This window comes from Triticum urartu, chromosome 5A, assembly GCF_056163025.1.
Source record: "Triticum urartu cultivar PI428250 chromosome 5A, HENAU_Tu73, whole genome shotgun sequence".
Taxonomy (NCBI): Eukaryota; Viridiplantae; Streptophyta; class Magnoliopsida; order Poales; family Poaceae; genus Triticum; species Triticum urartu.
In genome coordinates this window covers 63,451,940-63,468,343 of record NC_141877.1, presented here as the reverse complement: position 1 = coordinate 63,468,343, position 16,404 = coordinate 63,451,940, and the positions used below count along the sequence as shown (strand labels likewise).

Below are 16,404 nucleotides of genomic sequence, written 5' to 3'. Positions count from 1 at the left end.
GGCGCTTCTTCTTCGTCCTTCTGACTTGCTACTGCTTGTCTGCCTGCCTCTTGCATGCCTCAACATAAGAGGGGTATAAATAGAAGGTGGATATTCATATTCAGAGGACTGATAGCATCAGCAGGACCAATCAAAGATTCTGTCCTATTTTATTCCCATCATTACCGACAACCAACATTTATTTGAATTACATTGCTTCTACTTGCTATTTTCTACCAAGTAAAATTTCGACAGTACAAAACGGATATACTAACATTGAAGTAGAAAAAGAGGTACATGTGACTAAAAAACCACAACTACCAACAACGCCCATTTGCTATCAATGTGTCATCATCCTGAGAGCAACATTTTGCAAGTTAGCTCATAATCCATCAATTTTTTCGAGCACAAGTTCTTTTTTATTGTAGTGCACCTTGACTGATTCATGAAGTGGGATCCTGCATCTGGGACAAACATGATAAAAACGTATACCAGAACTTAGAATTACAACAGAACAAATTGTTAGAAGAAGACGCCAAACCTACAATGACAAACAAAACAAACAAAACTGCAGGCAGCTGGAAAAGACAAATAACTAGGCGGAGACAGTGAGGGAGGGGCCGAGCTTGATTTGTATGGCTTCGACGCCGTGGCTGCGGCCGACCTGGAAGCAAAGAAGGCCTTAGTCTCTGCGACCATGATGCTGCTGAACCGCGTCGCGAAGCCGAACAAGATGCCTGCTTGCTCATTGGATGACGAGGCGGTCCTCACGCCGGCGCCGATCTATTCTGGCTCCCCGCCCGGTGCTCCTCCTTCCTCCTCGTATCCCTGCTTGAGGCAATAAAATGGGCATTAACCACCCGGCCTTGTACAATGGAAGGTGCTTAGAGAGATATTTAGAAAAATAAACCGAGTTTTCCTGAAGCACCGATGCCTATTTCTACAGGAGAGACACTTAGTTAAATGTCTATCATGTACAAATAAGCACCGGTGCTTAAAGAAAGTCTAGTTTATTTCTCTAAGCACCTTCCCTAAGCATCTTCCATTGTACAAGGCCTAAGTACCTAAGCTTGTTAGGTCTATTGGACAGTGTGCAATCAAAATCATGTGATGGTTTTCTAATCCAATAGATTGGATACAACACAAAGACTTATATTTCAGGTTCGAAAGAAGAATCAAATATGAGAGGTTATCTGAACCTACATTTGAATCACGCCACTGTTGGTCCACTGCCTCCTCATGATAACACCATCAACCATTAGGTTGGTTTCCAACCATCAGTATGTTCACCCTTGAGAAGTCCAGGCTAGGGTGCTACAATTAGGATCCATATGAGATAGACCAATAACTATTTTTCTTCATGTAATTGGAGGTATTCCCCTACCATAACAACAGGTGGATGCAGCCGCTCAACCTGGGTGGGGAGCATACAAAATATGCAAAATAGGGAGATTAGAAGATGACAATTTCTTTAATAGTTTATAATACAGACAGTGTCACAGTATTTTATAGATGGTTGCTCACATATCTAAATGCCGCATATCTTGATTCATGCCTAGCAAAAATTCCTTGCAGTATTCTCTAGAACCAGGAACAATAAGTGCATTGTGAATGGCAAGGGGAACTGAACCTAGGTACAATCTATCACACACAATAAGGTGCGGGGGAAGGGCGATCGCTGGGGCATGCTACGTGGATTTCACTGTGCTCATTGAAAGATTGGATGAAGCGTGTGCCTCTGGCAGGGACGCGTTGCATGTTATATAGGCAAAGAGATTTACAAGATCCTGGCAGTTCGGTTGTGTTGGATTGATCCTCAAGAAAAGGCTAAAGAGATGAGGATAAATCCTAACAACCACAACTACTTGATTACAATACGCACGCAACACGCTAACCTACCGGGCGTATATACGGTTTATAATCACACCGTATATAGATGTTACAATATATTCTAACACGCCCCCTCAATCACAACTTCACCAAGTTGAGATTGCTCTTAAAATCTTCCAATTTTCGCCATGACAAGGCTTTGGTAAACCCATCAGCAACTTGATCACCTGTGGGTATAAAACGAATATCCAATAGCTTGCTAGCTACTCTCTCTCGAACAAAATGATAGTCAACTTCTATATGTTTAGTTCTTGCATGGAACACTGGATTTGCTGACAGATATGTGGCACCAATGTTGTCACACCAAAGACGAGCAACTGGTGAATGAGCAACTCTAAGTTCACGCAGAAGAGTTTGGACCCAAATAATCTCAGCAGTTGCATTAGCTAAGGACTTGTATTCTGCCTCAGTGCTTGATCTTGAAACAGTAGCCTGCTTATGTGCACTCCAAGAAATCAAGTTGGGACTAAAAAACACACAGAAACCTCCTGTTGATCTTCTGTCATCAGGACATCCTGCCCAATCAGCATCTGAGAAAGCGCTAACAATACTGCAAGCTGACTTGGTGAATTTCAGACCTGTACTTATAGTACCTTTAAGATATCTCAAAATCCTTTTAACTGCTGTCATGTGTTGGGAGGTAGGAGAGTGCAAATACTGACAAACTTTGTTCACTGGGAAACAGATATCAGGTCTTGTTAATGTCAAATATTGCAAGGCACCTACCATACTTCTATACCTTGTTGACTCTTCGGCCCCCAAAGGTTCTCCTTCTTCCTTTGATGGTTTTTCGGATGTTGAGAGAGGCATGTTTGAAATCTTGCAATTTATCATACCTGCACGTTTCAAAATATCCATGACATATTTTTCTTGGGTCAGGAGAATGCCATCTTTCACTTTCTTGACTTCAATTCCCAAGAAATAATGTAGATCTCCTAGATCCTTCAAGGCAAAGTCTCTTCTCAAATCTGCCAACAAAGCTACAGTTGCATCTTGTGATGAGCTAGCAACAATTATATCATCAACATAGACCAACATAAACATAATAATTTTTCCTCTTCTAAAGAAGAACAGAGAAGTATCCCCCCTTGATGGTTTAAAACCAAGTGCTTGAAGTTTGTCACACAACCTGGAATACCATGCTCGAGGTGCCTGTTTCAAACCATATAGAGCTTTGTCAAGTTTGCAGAGATGATTTTCCTTGCCTTTTATCTCATAGCCAGGTGGTTGTCTCATATAAACTTCTTCTTCTAGAACGCCATGAAGGAACGCATTCTGAACATCCAATTGCCTGAGACTCCAGTTACTGGATACTGCAAAAGAAAGAACAAGTCTGATAGTAGCTGCTTTAACAACAGGACTGAATGTATCTTCATAGTCTATACCATATCTTTGTTTGAAACATTTTGCTACTAGCCTTGCCTTGTATCTGTCAATTTGACCATCTGCCTTTCTTTTAATCCTATAGACCCACCTACAATCAATAACATTTTTATTTTTTGCTGGTGGAACTAAGTGCCATGTCTTATTTTTAATAAGAGCATCATACTCATCATTCATAGCCCTCTTCCAATTTGTATCATTCAAGGCATCTTGCAAACTATGAGGTTCACCAGTAGTTATCAGACCACCAAAGCGAGGTTTGAGCTTGTCATACCTAACTGTGCCATCTGTACGAACTTGAGGTTTTGAAATACCGTGTTGTGACCGTGTTCGTCGAGTCGGCACATCAGGAGCTGCAGATACATGTGGCACAGAAGATCCGCCAGAGGGAGGAGGATCCACACGCGATCCAACGTCAACACGCGATCCCGTAGCAGATCTGTCACCAGCGACAAAGGATCTCGCATCCTTTCGGGGCAGATCGGCGCGGGAGTCCGTGCAGCTCGGTTGGCCCACCTGGCGGCCCGCAGGAGGGGAGCCGACTGGCCCACCTGATGGCGCGGTGTCGGTAGATGCAGCGGGCGATCCACCGTGCGCCACGCGTCGTTCCCTGGGCGGCGTCTGCGCGGCCGAGGTAGATTCGCCCCCTGGGCCGCCTGCGCCACCTGCGCCCGCTGGCGCTGCCGTCTTGGGATCGCTGCCCACAGCACCTGAATCCTCCTCGTGTTCTGCAGCGTTTTCGTCTTGTTCTGGCTGCATAAAATCATGCACAAAAACTGGATTTTCTCCACTGTTAGCAACAGGATTAGTGCGAAAATTACTCTGTTGATCAACTACAGGTTCGTCCCCATGATCAAGAGGTGCAAACTCAGGGAGCAAAAGGACTTCCGACCGGAGAGGGGTGCCTGCATTGGGATTTAAGGATGCAAAGGGAAAAACCGTTTCATCAAAAATAACATCACGGGATATATAGACTCGTCCAGCAGCAACATCTAGGCACTTAAAACCCTTGTGAAGGTTGCTGTAGCCAAGGAAGACGCACTGTTTGGAACGAAACTCCAATTTTTTGGAATTATAAGGGCGAAGATTCGGCCAGCATGCACACCCAAAGACTCGAAGAGAATGATAATTGGGTTGTTCGTGAAACAAACGTGTTAAAGGAGTTTCAAAATTAATCACTTTGCTAGGGGTGCGATTTATCAAATATGTGGCAGAGAGAAAAGCCTCATCCCAAAACTTCAAGAGCATGGAGGCATGGGCTAAGAGAGAGAGCCCTACATCAACAATATGCCGATGTTTTCTTTCTGCTGACCCGTTTTGCTGATGAGCATGGGGACAGGATGAAAGAAAAGAGGTGAAGCGTATACCTCCTGGCAGGGACGCGTGCGTGTTAAATAGCAAGACAAGATTACATCGGTTGGCAGGTTGTTGTGTTAGCTTGACCCCTCATCCAAGACTATACAAGATAAGGATCTCTAACCTCCAACAACCTGCCCAAGTTACAACACATGCACACAAGTTACACCCCGTGACATATGCCACGTTACAACTACACCCATATCATTTAACATCCTCCCTCAATCTAAACGTGTCAAGGTTGAGATTGTTCTTGAAGGCTTGTAGTTGTCGAATCTGTAATGGTTTTGTAAAACCGTCCGCCACTTGGTCTCCTGTTGGGATGAACCTAATTTCCAATAGTTTTCTAGCAACCCTCTCTCCGACAAAGTGAAAATCAATCTCTATGTGTTTAGTCCTTGCATGAAACACTGGATTAGCTAAGAGATACGTTGCTCCAAGATTATCACACCATAGACAAGAAGTGCTTGTTCTTCTTACTCCTAGCTCATCTAGTAAAGTTTCCATCCATATTACCTCAGCTGTTGCATTTGCCAGAGATTTATATTCTGCTTCAGTACTAGAGCGAGAGACTATTGCTTGTTTCTTTGCATTCCAGGATATGAGGTTAGAACCAAAGAAAACAGCAAATCCACCTGTAGACCTTCTGTCATCAGGACACCCTGCCCAATCTGCATCAGAAAAGGCACTAACAGTTGTTGAGGGTGATTTACATATTTTCAGTCCTGTACCAGCACTTCCTTGAATACATCTCAATATCCTTTTTACTGTTGTCCAATGAAGTGAAGTAGGGGAGTGCAGAAATTGACAGACCTTGTTAACAGAGAAGGATATATCAGGTCTTGTCAAAGTTAAATATTGTAGTGCACCCACCACACTTCTATATTTAGTCCCTTCCTCTGGACTCAACAACTCTCCTTCATGCAATGATAATTTTTCTGTTGTAGATAAAGGTGTACTGGAGGGTTTACAGTCTCTCATACCTACACGCTTGAGTATATCCTTGGCATATTTTTCTTGAGTCAGCAGTATACCATCATGTACCTGTTTTACTTCTATGCCAAGGAAATAATGTAATTCTCCCAAGTCCTTGAGAGCAAAATCATTCTTCAAGTTCTTAAGTAAAGCTGAGGTGGCTTGTGGAGAGGAGCTAGCAACAATTATATCATCTACATATATAAGCATATAAATGATCACCTTCTCATTTTTGAAGAAAAACAGAGAAGTATCTCCCCTTGAGGGTCGGAAACCAAGTTGTTGGAGCTTTGTGCTTAGTCTTGAGTACCAAGCTCTGGGCGCCTGTTTCAGACCATACAGTGCTTTGTCCAATTTACACACATGCTGTGGTTTGGTGCCATCCACAAACCCAGGTGGTTGCTTCATGTACACCTCTTCCTCAGAGAATGCCATGTAAGAACGCATTCTGCACATCCAATTGGCGAAGAGTCCATCCCCTGAAAACAACAATAGACAGAACAAGTCTAATAGTAGCTGCCTTAACTACTGTACTAAAAGTGTCTTCATAGTCAATTCCATAACGTCGTTTAAACCCCTTTGCTACTAGTCTAGCTTTGTATCTATCTATTGTACCATCAGAATTCCTCTTAATTTTGTATACCCATTTACAATCTATAATGTTTCTACCTTGTTTAGGTGAGACTAGATGCCAAGTTTGATTTTTCATAAGTGCATCGTACTCTACCTCCATAGCTCGTTTCCAGTTTTTATCATCTAGTGCTTCAGCTAGATCACGAGGCTCACCAGTAGCAGCAAAGTTTACAACCTTGAAATTTTTACCATACCTGACCGTTCCATCTTTAGGAACAAGTGGTTTAAAAATGCCTCTTTGTGACCGTGTATTGGGTCGCTCCGGTTCAACGGCCACAGAAGATCCTGCAGCCGGTTCTGGACGCGGTCGGACCTGGGGATCGGTCCTGTCGGGAGGCAAGGCGGAGACGCGTCTAGGCGACACACGCCCGGGAGTCCGCGCCTCCTCATCATTCGGTGATGGCGACGCATTGGACACACCTGCGCCAGCCCGCGCGCCTGACCGCGAGCCTGGCCGCGTGTCACCCGTGGATGGGCTGCCCGCATCAGGTGGGGTGGCCGCGCCAGCCGGAGTGCGCGTTTCCGCCTCTGAGTCTGTGCGCGCGCCAGATGCAGCAGCGCCGCCAGATCTCTCGGGATCCACGCGCGCAGGCAAATCTGTCCTGCCACCGGACCTCTCGGGATCCGTGTGCGCAGGAGGATCTGCTCCGTGTTCCGAGCCAGGCCGGTTTGGCTGTATCTGCAACATAAAATCATGACCAAAACCAATGTTTTCTGCTGCATTTTTTCCCTCCGGCTTCCTGCATCATCAGAACCATTAGTAGTCCTATTAATCATTTGATCATCAACTATTTCTCCCCCTTGATCAGTAGGATTAAGTAGGTCAGGAGGAAGTAAAAGAATCTCAGCCCTTAGACGAGCACCGGCATTAGGATGAAGGGCCGCAAAAGGAAAAATGTTTTCATCAAACACCACATCCCTAGAAATGTATACACGCCCTGTGGAGATATCAAGGCACTTGTAGCCTTTGTGCATGTTACTATAACCAAGGAAAGCACATTGCTTTGATCGAAATTGGAGTTTATGTGTGTTATATGGACGTAAATTGGGTCAACAAGCACACCCAAAAATTCTAAGAGAGGAATAATTGGGAGTTTCACCGAATAACCTAGTAAGAGGTGTTTCATGATTTATGACTTTGCTTGGAACCCTATTGATCAGATAGGTTGTGGCAAGGAAGGCCTCATCCCAAAATTTCAAGGGCATAGAGGCTTGAGCGAGCAAGGAGAGGCCGACCTCAACAATGTGACGGTGTTTGCGCTCAGCTGACCCATTCTGCTGATGAGCATGAGGGCATGATACATGGTGTGAAATGCCAATTTTGGTGAAGAAAGAGTTCAACTTTTCATACTCCCCTCCCCAATCTGTTTGGAGAGCAAGAATCTTGCGATCAAAACGTCGTTCAACAAGGTTTTGGAAGTCATGGAATTTCTGAAAAACTTCAGATTTGTGCTTGATGAGATAGATCCATGTGAATTTACTAAAATCATCGATAAAACTCACATAGTATTTTTTTTCTGCCTACTGTTTCAACAGCAGGACCCCACACATTAGAAAAGACAAGTTCCAAAGGAAATTTAGATTCACTCAAGGATTGAGGATAAGGTAACTGGTGACTTTTGCCCTTTTGGCAGGCGTCACATACATGCTTATTGCTACCATTATTAACACACGAGAGCTTAGTCTCACTAAGAATCTTCCTAACAACAATGGAAGAAGGGTGACCTAAACGTCTATGCCACCAATCCAGAGGTGGTTTGGTGACATTGAGCACATGCTTCTGGACGTTTCCCCCGGTGTGTTTGACAGGATAGAGCCCTCTTCTACCCCTGCCTCGAAGTAGAACCTTCCTCGTTTCCAGATCCTTGATGAGAAAAAAATGAGGGTGAATTTCAACAATAGTATTATTGTCCAGAGCAAGTTTACTTGCAGAAATCAAATCTTTTGTTGCCTCCGGAACATGAAGAACATCTTTTAGATGAAGATTGCGATATGGGGTAGAAATAGCTGCATAACCAATATGATCAATGGACATACCTGATCCGTTTGCAGTATGAATCTGATCACCGCCCGTGTACCTCTCCCGAACGGTCAGCTTCTCCAGATCGCTTGTAATATGGTCGGTTGCACCACTGTCCATGTACCAGTTGGTGTCAACCCCATACTGATGAGCAGCCATGTTGGCCGAGCGCTCCTCTCCTCCCTGATATGAAGAGTCGTAGCGCTTCCAGCACTTCCAAGCAGGGTGGCCAACTTTTCCACAGATCTGGCACACCGGCTTGGCAGAGGAGTTGTTGTTGTAGTTCCCCCTGCCTCCCGAGTTGCCTCGACCCCGGCCGTTGTCACCACCACGGCCACGGTCACCACCGCCGCCTGGTTTGTTGTTGAAGCCGCGACCACCGCCGCGATCACCGTTGCTGATGGTGTTGTTGTTCTTGTTGAAGCCGCGCCCACGCGCCGCCGCATTTGCGGACGACTGAGAGGACCCGCCGCGGAGATTCAGGCGAGTCTCAAAACTCAGAAGCTGTGAGAACAGCTCCGGGATCTTGACAGGTTCGACCCTAGAACACATGGCCGACACCACTGGGTCGTACTCCTCATCCTGTCCAGCAAGGATGTGGGAGATCACCTCTTCCTCATCCAAGGCCTTCCCTGAAGCAGTTAGTTCATCACACAGGGTTCGGACCTTACCGACATACTCTGTGATCGTGGAGTTGCCCTTCTGAAGATTGGCTTGTGCAATTCTGACGTTGACGGTCTGCGCCCTGGTGTGCGACGCAAGCATCCCTTGCACCGTGTTCCATAGCTCGGCCGCGGTGTGGCAGGTTGCCACTTGGACGGCCATCTCACGCGGTAGCGTAGTCAGCAGGTATGAGAAAACCTGCTGATCCCGCGCGTACCACACACTGAACTCTGGGTTCGGCGCCTTCGTCTTGGTTTTCCTGTCATCGCCGGTGACCTCAATGGTCGTGGGCGGAGGCGGCTGCTCGGTGTCGAGGAAGCTTGCCATCTGTGCTCCCCTGATGGCTGAGAGCACCGTGGCGCGCCATAAGGCCTCGTTCCCTCTCGTAAGCTTCTCGGTTGCGTTGTGTGCAAACGGAGACGAGGGGAAGGAACTTGCGGAGGAAGAGCTCGCCATGGATGAACCCGAGGTAGGCTCTAATTACCATGAAAGAAAAGAGGTGAAGCGTATACCTCCTGGCAGGGACGCGTGAGTGTTAAATAGCAAGACAAGATTACATCTGTTGGCAGGTTGTTGTGTTAGCTTGACCCCTCATCCAAGACTATACAAGATAAGGATCTCTAACCTCCAACAACCTGCCCAAGTTACAACACACGCACACAAGTTACACCCCGTGACATATGTCACGTTACAACTACACCCATATCATTTAACACAGGAGACATGGTGAGTGATTCCTAATTGACGAAAGAAGGAATTTAAGCGTTCATACTCGCCACCCCAGTCTGTTTGCATAGTGATTATTTTTTTATTGAACAACCTTTCAACAAGAGTTTGAAATTCATGAAAGACTTTAAACACTTCAGATCGGTGCTTGAGTAGATATATCCACGTAAATTTGCTGTAATCATCGATGAAAGACACATAATAGTTTTTCCTATTGATAGAATCACGGGCAGGCCCCATACATCGGAGAAAATTTGCTCTAAAGGAGCTTTAAACACACTGTTTGAACTAAGATAAGGAAGTTGGTGACTTTTGCCCATTTAGCATGCATCACAAACACCTTCTTTATTTAACTCACTACTAGAAAAAGGAATATCATTCTGACTAAGAACATGACGCACTATGGTAGATGACGGATGCCCTAGCCGACTGTGCCACCTTTCGACAGGTAGTTTATTTGCACCAAACGCTTGCTTGCTTGAACTAAGAGGAGCCGATGATACGGGGTAGAGGCCTTGTCTACACCTGCCGCGCAGAAGGGTTTTCCTCGTACCCTGTTCCTTGACGAGAAAGAAATTTGGGTGAACTTTAAGGAAGGTATGATTGTCAGTGGATAAACGATGAGCAGAGATAAGGTTTTTGGCGGCATCGGGCACATGCAAGATATTCTTTAGATGAAGATCACGAGTAGGGGTACGAACGGTAGTGTGACCAATATGACTAATTTCCATACCTTCTCCGTTGGCAGTGTGGACTTGATCGTTGCCGTGATACTTGTTGTGGACGGTCAACTTGTCGAGCTCGCTGGTGATGTGGTCGGTGGCGCCGGTGTCCAGATACCAATTGGTATCTACTCCATAGGACGAGTTGTGGCAGATCCGGTGCTCTTCTCGTTCTTGGTGTAGGAGATGTCGAAGCGACGGTAGCACTCAAGGGCGGTGTGGTTCGGCCTCTTGCAGATTTGGCAGACGACCTCAGGAAGATCATCTACTACGTTGCCGTTGCCGTTGCCGCGACCTCCATTGCCGCGACCACCGCCTCCATTGCCACGGCCCCTGTTGCCACGGCCACCTCCTCCATTGCCGCGGCCGCCATTGCCACGGCCACCTCCACCGCGGCCACCACCACAGCCACGAGAGATAGCATTTGCCGAGGACTGGGAGGAGCGATTGCCACCTTCAAACATAGCAAGACGCTTTTCAAAACCGATCAGCTGAGAGTAAAGTTCAGCTACCTTGATTGGTTCAGTTCTCGCGGCGCAGATGGACGAGACAAACGAGATGTAGTCGTAGTCCAGCCCTGCAAGGATGTAGGAGACCATGTCATCATCGTCGAGCGGCTTGCCTGCTGAAGCCATCTCGTCGCCCAGCGCTTTCATGCGCCCGATGTAGTCGGCGATGGTCGCGGTGCCCTTTTTGGTGGTGGAGAGGGCGATCCGCGTGTTGACGATGTTGGCCTGCGTCTGGGAGAGAAACATCTCCCTGATGGCGGTCCATGCCGCGGTGGCCTTGGTGCAGTGGGCGACTTGGATCATCACAGGTGGCGAGATCGAGTTGAAGATGAAACTCAGCACCTGCGAGTCTTGCGCGAGGGTGACAAGATACGCCGGGTTCGGCACATCTGTCGGCTTACCATCTTTATCGGCAAGCTTGGGCTCCGGGAACTGGTGATCAAGATTGAGATGATCAATCAGCTGCGCTCTGCGGATGGTGGCTAGGGCTTGGGTGCGCCAGACCAGGTAGTTACCCCGGTGCAGCTTATCAGCGATGGGAATGAGGGCAAAAGCGGCGGCGGCGAAGCTGGAGCTAGCCATGACTAGGGTTGGATGTTGGAGAGGAAGTTGGCTCTGAATACCATGAAAGATTGGATGAAGCGTGTGCCTCTTGCAGGGACGCGTTGCATGTTATATAGGCAAAGAGATTTACAAAATCCTGGCAATTCGGTTGTGTTGGATTGATCCTCAAGAAAAGGCTAAAGAGATGAGGATAAATCCTAACAACCACAACTACCTAATTACAATTACAATACGCACGCAACACGCTAACCTACCGGGCGTATATACGATTTATAATCACACCGTATATACATGTTACAATATATTCTAACACCCATCGATTGGGCAAGTCTTTCTGCTTTATATAAGTTCCAGTTGGTCCACTTGGCAGCGTTAGACTGGCCTTGTACGCTGCTCGTTTTCTTCGTCGCTAAGAGAGAGAGAGAGAGAGACGTCCCTCTCCCCAGATTCACCACGCGTGCCGTCCCCATCCTCTCTTGCCTCCTTCCTCTCGGTTCGTCGTTTCAGTGTCGGCGGCTCTCGTCGATTAGCACGGCGGCGCCGAAGTTGAGGGCTTCATGGGCGATATCAAGGCGGAGGAAGATGGGTGGTGGGATGGATCTGGTCGCCGTGGTGTCGGAGCTCGGCGAGGGGAGGAGTTCGACCCTGGCCCCTCACAGCCTCGCTACCTGCCTCCTCTTCATCTCTTCTCCCTCGTGCTCCTCGTAATCTCAATCTCCATCTTCGTCGGTATGCATCGTCCTCCTCATCTGCCACTCATCCACCATGCCCAAGGCTAGCAGGAAGAGGCCGACCAATGGTGCAAGCGGCCATGACAACTCAAGAGACGCCGCACCTGCCCCCTGCCTGCTTTACAGGCACCATCTCTCTCTATCTCTCATTCTCTCTTTTTCTAGATTTTCTCATATTTGTTTCTGTGCCTGCAAGGTGTTCGATGTAATGTGGTCAATGTATAGCGATTTGTATGTTTTCTTGTTTATCTTCAGATGGGGCAATACTTTCAATCAAGCTGGCTACTTATAGACGTCATCTAGGTTCCAATTCTGTGGTCATTTCTTTTACACATAATGGACACTTCTTGGGAATATGATGCAGCCAATTCTATTTGTTTAAGCCCAGTTGCTTCATTCACTTTAGGCTGATTGTGATGACACGAGTTCACAACCATTGACCTCCCTTCAACGGAACAAGGGATCGGAATTCTCGCGCATGATTAAAGAGGCGAAGCATCTTGGCTTGGCCGGCATGCCTTGCTTGGATGGGTAGGTTTTCTCTGCTCCAATCAAACTGTTTATTGATAATACGACCTGAAAGTATTGACAAATGCCCGTAATTGTATGCCATTGTGTTATTTAACAGCGTCGAGGAAGCAGAAGCACAGTGTGCATTGCTTGATTTAAACTCATTGTGCGTAAGTACAATACTTCTCCTAACAACCTGAATGTCATGTCTGTTACTTATTTATTGTTATGTTATTTCAGGAAGGCTGTTTTACATCAGATTCAGATGCTTTTCTTTTTGGATCAAGGACAGTTTACAGAGAAGTCTTCATAGGTACAGCTGATTGGCTGAAAACTGTTGGTTTATGATGTTTTACTGTAATTATAACGAAATTTTAGATGTCTACTATTTACTATTGTTTGTTGTTGCAAAGTGGTCCTGTTGTTGTAGCTTAAATTATTGTGATTTGCTCATGTTCGCTCTCAAATTAGGGGACGGTGGTTATGTCATTTGCTACGAAATGGAGGACATAGAGAAGAAGCTTGGTTTTGGCAGGAAATCACTGGTATGTTGCAATGATCTATCCTGCTGGAGATGATCTTATGGGATTTCTTGCAACCAATAATTTGATTCTTTCGTCCAACGCCATATCGCAAAATAGAACACGATTGATAAAGCCCGTGTTTTTTTGTCTGGCCAGAAACAGTTCCTCGCGACCACAGTAAAAATCATGACGTGGCATCGCTCCTTGCTCAACCCAGCGTTTCGCTCTTGAGAGTTTAATACTACGTAGGAGGACATAGCTGCATCAGTCTGATTAGCAGGAAGATGGTGAGGGCCCTTGGAAAGGTGATGTCTTGTCTGCCTTCCTTGAAGTTTATTAAAATCATTTGTTCCCAAACAACAAAAAGGTTCACTTTTTTGCTTCCTGCATTCTTTATGCACGGCTTAATTTATTTTCCATTTCCGATAGTACCCGTTTTTGGAACGTCCAGTGCTGCAAATTCTAAGCAAGGCCGGCCCTGGCGTATGGCCAGAGGGACGACGGCCTAGGGCCCAGCCCTGGAGGGGGCCATGATCTGGTATCGAATAGAGAAAATGGAAGAAAGGAACAACATGATGGGCTGGCCCAATTGATCGTTAGCGCTAGGAAATTAGCGTGGCACTCGCACGACGGCCGCATCTCGCACGGGTCCATCCTGATCGCTTCTTCCTCTCAATCACAACTCTCTCTAACCTATTCCTGCCACCGCTCAGCCTGCCGCAAGCCGCCGCAGCCGGCAGACAGTTCTCTACTTTGCTGTCATCACCCAGCGCCCCCGGTCTCCACTCTCCAGACGCTGCTGAGCGCGGCGCACACCTACATCGATTTCCAGATCCCACAGGAAGTCTGCATCGTACCATCGTCGAGTGTCAGACACTAATGGTGATCCGATCAATCGCAGGTACTATATCATTGTTACACCTCCGCATGAGTAAAAGGGTGTGATCTGTGTGAAAAATTGGATCCTTAACAATCATATTACTACTCCCTATTTCATATCATTTGCCTTCAATAATTAGCAAAAAGCAACAATCAACATTTTTACTAATCCAATAATTTACCTTCAAATAAACGATGCATTTTCATTTTTTTTCATCACCCCGTGTTAACGTGTTGTCTAGAAAGTATGCTTGGTGACGTGTTAGCGAAAATGGAAAAGAGAAACATGAGGGTGACTTGATAAAATCACTGAGTGGAGGAGCTGCTGATTTTTTTCAGATTAATATCAGTGCTTAATGAATGAACCTACATGGTGAGTCGATAATAGTTGTCATGGACGAATAGAACCAAGGAAGAAATTATTGGACGGAATTGACAACGCCTCCATCAAAAGTAACTATGCACGGATGGGTGCTAGAAGAATTTTTAAAGGTAATACTTACAAGTTATTCGACATAAATTGATTTTGAATACATTCAAGTATTTATTGGTAACATTTCATATGGATGTATATTAGTTATTATTGGCATGATGTTTATAAAAAGGGCCCACTATCTTACTTTCGCCCCGGGCCCCCAAACACTCAGGATCGGCCCTGATTCAAAGGTGGCTCAGGACTGTGATGCTGTGGACCTACTAGTTGAATTAAATTATTTATTTGATCTTGTGACAAAAGTTAAATGAAGGGGGGTGAAGGGGGGGGGGGGGGGGGCAACTGTTTGGAGAAGGAAAACAAGTACGTAATATATTTTTCTTTCCTTCATTTGTGCCCTCTAAATACTTGTCATTTCTCTGGCAGGTTGGAGAGTACCATGGATATAACATCATTTTAAAAATTCGGATTTGGCTAATCCATGTGTACAGTTGGAGAGTACCTGCTTTTGAAGCTATAATTAGCAAAAAGCAAAAATGGGACAGGATAGCTTCAAAAGCAAGTACCGAGCTTTCACTCAGGAGGCGCCGCAAGGGGGCGCCAAAACCACTAGTTTTAGGGATAGAGGGCTAATACAAGAATCAGTAAAATTCAGAGTTTCGAATCTAAGTTAACACCTGTATTCCCGCAACTCCCCTGCGTCAACTAACAGTCTAATACATGCCATATGGTAGCATATTATGAGCAATTCAACTGTTACTGGCTTAATGCAGCCATTACAAGAAAATATGCAAACTATAAAACATGTAAAAAAGAGAGAGCTGCTATTGTTGCATGCAATGTAAATTGGTTCATCTGAACCTCCATGGACAGCAAAGTAGAAGCAAATCAACATGCAAAGGCAGGAGAAAAGCTAGAGAGCGGGCCTGGTCATGGAAATAGATTCAACAGTTGGAAGAGGTAGGATGTGTGGTACTTGGTCGGATTTGGAATGGTTGGCCCTTGGTGGCGCAGACGAAGCGGATCCGTGTCGACAGTGACTTGCCTCCGCACGACGGTGGTTCTTGTTGAGCTGCTTTTGGTGCCGCCGGCAGGGCCCTCCTCCACATACTCGTCCTCCTTGCCGTCCATCTCCATGGATCCAGATTGAGAGGGGGTCAGAGGTGAGGAAGGGGAAGAAAGGAGGCGATGTGCCTCAGTTGAGAGGAGGCGTGGACGACTGGATGTCAAGTTCGCTTCCTTCTCCGATGGCCGGCATCGGAGGACCTGGCCATGGGCTGAGGTGGTGGCGGCGACAACCCTAACATGCGTCGAGGGAGAAGGGGTGGGGGCGATTTCCTCTTCCTCTCTCTCTACTCTTTTGGACGAAGCAAACAACGCGATGGGGCGGGGAAGGGCAAACCGCCGGTCTTCTTTGTCTGTAGCTAATCCGACGTGGACAACGCAAGAGCACGACCCTCTCCTATACCTTATTGTGTTTGATTTGAGGCTTCCAATTTGAGATGTTCGGTTGCACTAGTAGAAAACAGGGCTTTGGTTCGGGCCTGGCCAGCCCATTAGTCCCGAGTCAGCCACAAACCGGGACCCATGGGGGCATACGTCCCGGTTCGTGAGCCCAGGGGGGCGGCCAGGGCCTCCTGGGCATTGGTCCCGCTTCGTCTGGACACATTTGTCCCGGTTCCTGGCACGAACCGGGACCAATGGGCCTCGCTCCTGGCCCACATACATTGGTCCCGGTTCGTGGCTCGAACCGGGACAGAAGGGGGAGCTTTAGACCCGGTTCCAGCCATGAACCGGGACAAATGAGTTGCCTATATATACCTCATCGCCGCAGCAGAGCACTCCACAGTGCTCTATTTTTTCTGGCCGGCGAGGAGAGGGCATTTGGGTGCTCTAGCTCACCTCCT

The 16,404-nt window shown here is 46.7% G+C and overlaps 1 protein-coding gene and 2 pseudogenes across 1 annotated transcript; 1 reads left to right on the top strand and 2 right to left on the bottom strand.

The window, feature by feature from the left end:
• Window positions 1-8,724: 8,724 nt before the first annotated feature.
• On the bottom strand, window positions 8,725-8,863 carry LOC147968053 (small nucleolar RNA Z247; annotated as a pseudogene).
• Window positions 8,864-10,822: 1,959 nt separating this feature from the next.
• LOC125527059 (small nucleolar RNA Z247) lies at window positions 10,823-10,964 on the bottom strand (annotated as a pseudogene).
• Window positions 10,965-11,842: 878 nt separating this feature from the next.
• LOC147968052 (single-strand DNA endonuclease 1-like) lies at window positions 11,843-15,588 on the top strand. The gene is made up of 7 exons (XM_087522617.1): window positions 11,843-12,682; window positions 12,780-12,831; window positions 12,902-12,974; window positions 13,133-13,206; window positions 13,342-14,086; window positions 14,404-14,556; window positions 14,924-15,588. The coding sequence occupies exons 1-5, from the start codon at window positions 12,630-12,632 to the stop codon at window positions 13,414-13,416; spliced, it is 327 nt and encodes a 108-aa protein (XP_087378743.1). The 5' UTR covers window positions 11,843-12,629; the 3' UTR covers window positions 13,417-14,086; window positions 14,404-14,556; window positions 14,924-15,588.
• The last annotated feature ends 816 nt before the right edge of the window (window positions 15,589-16,404 follow it).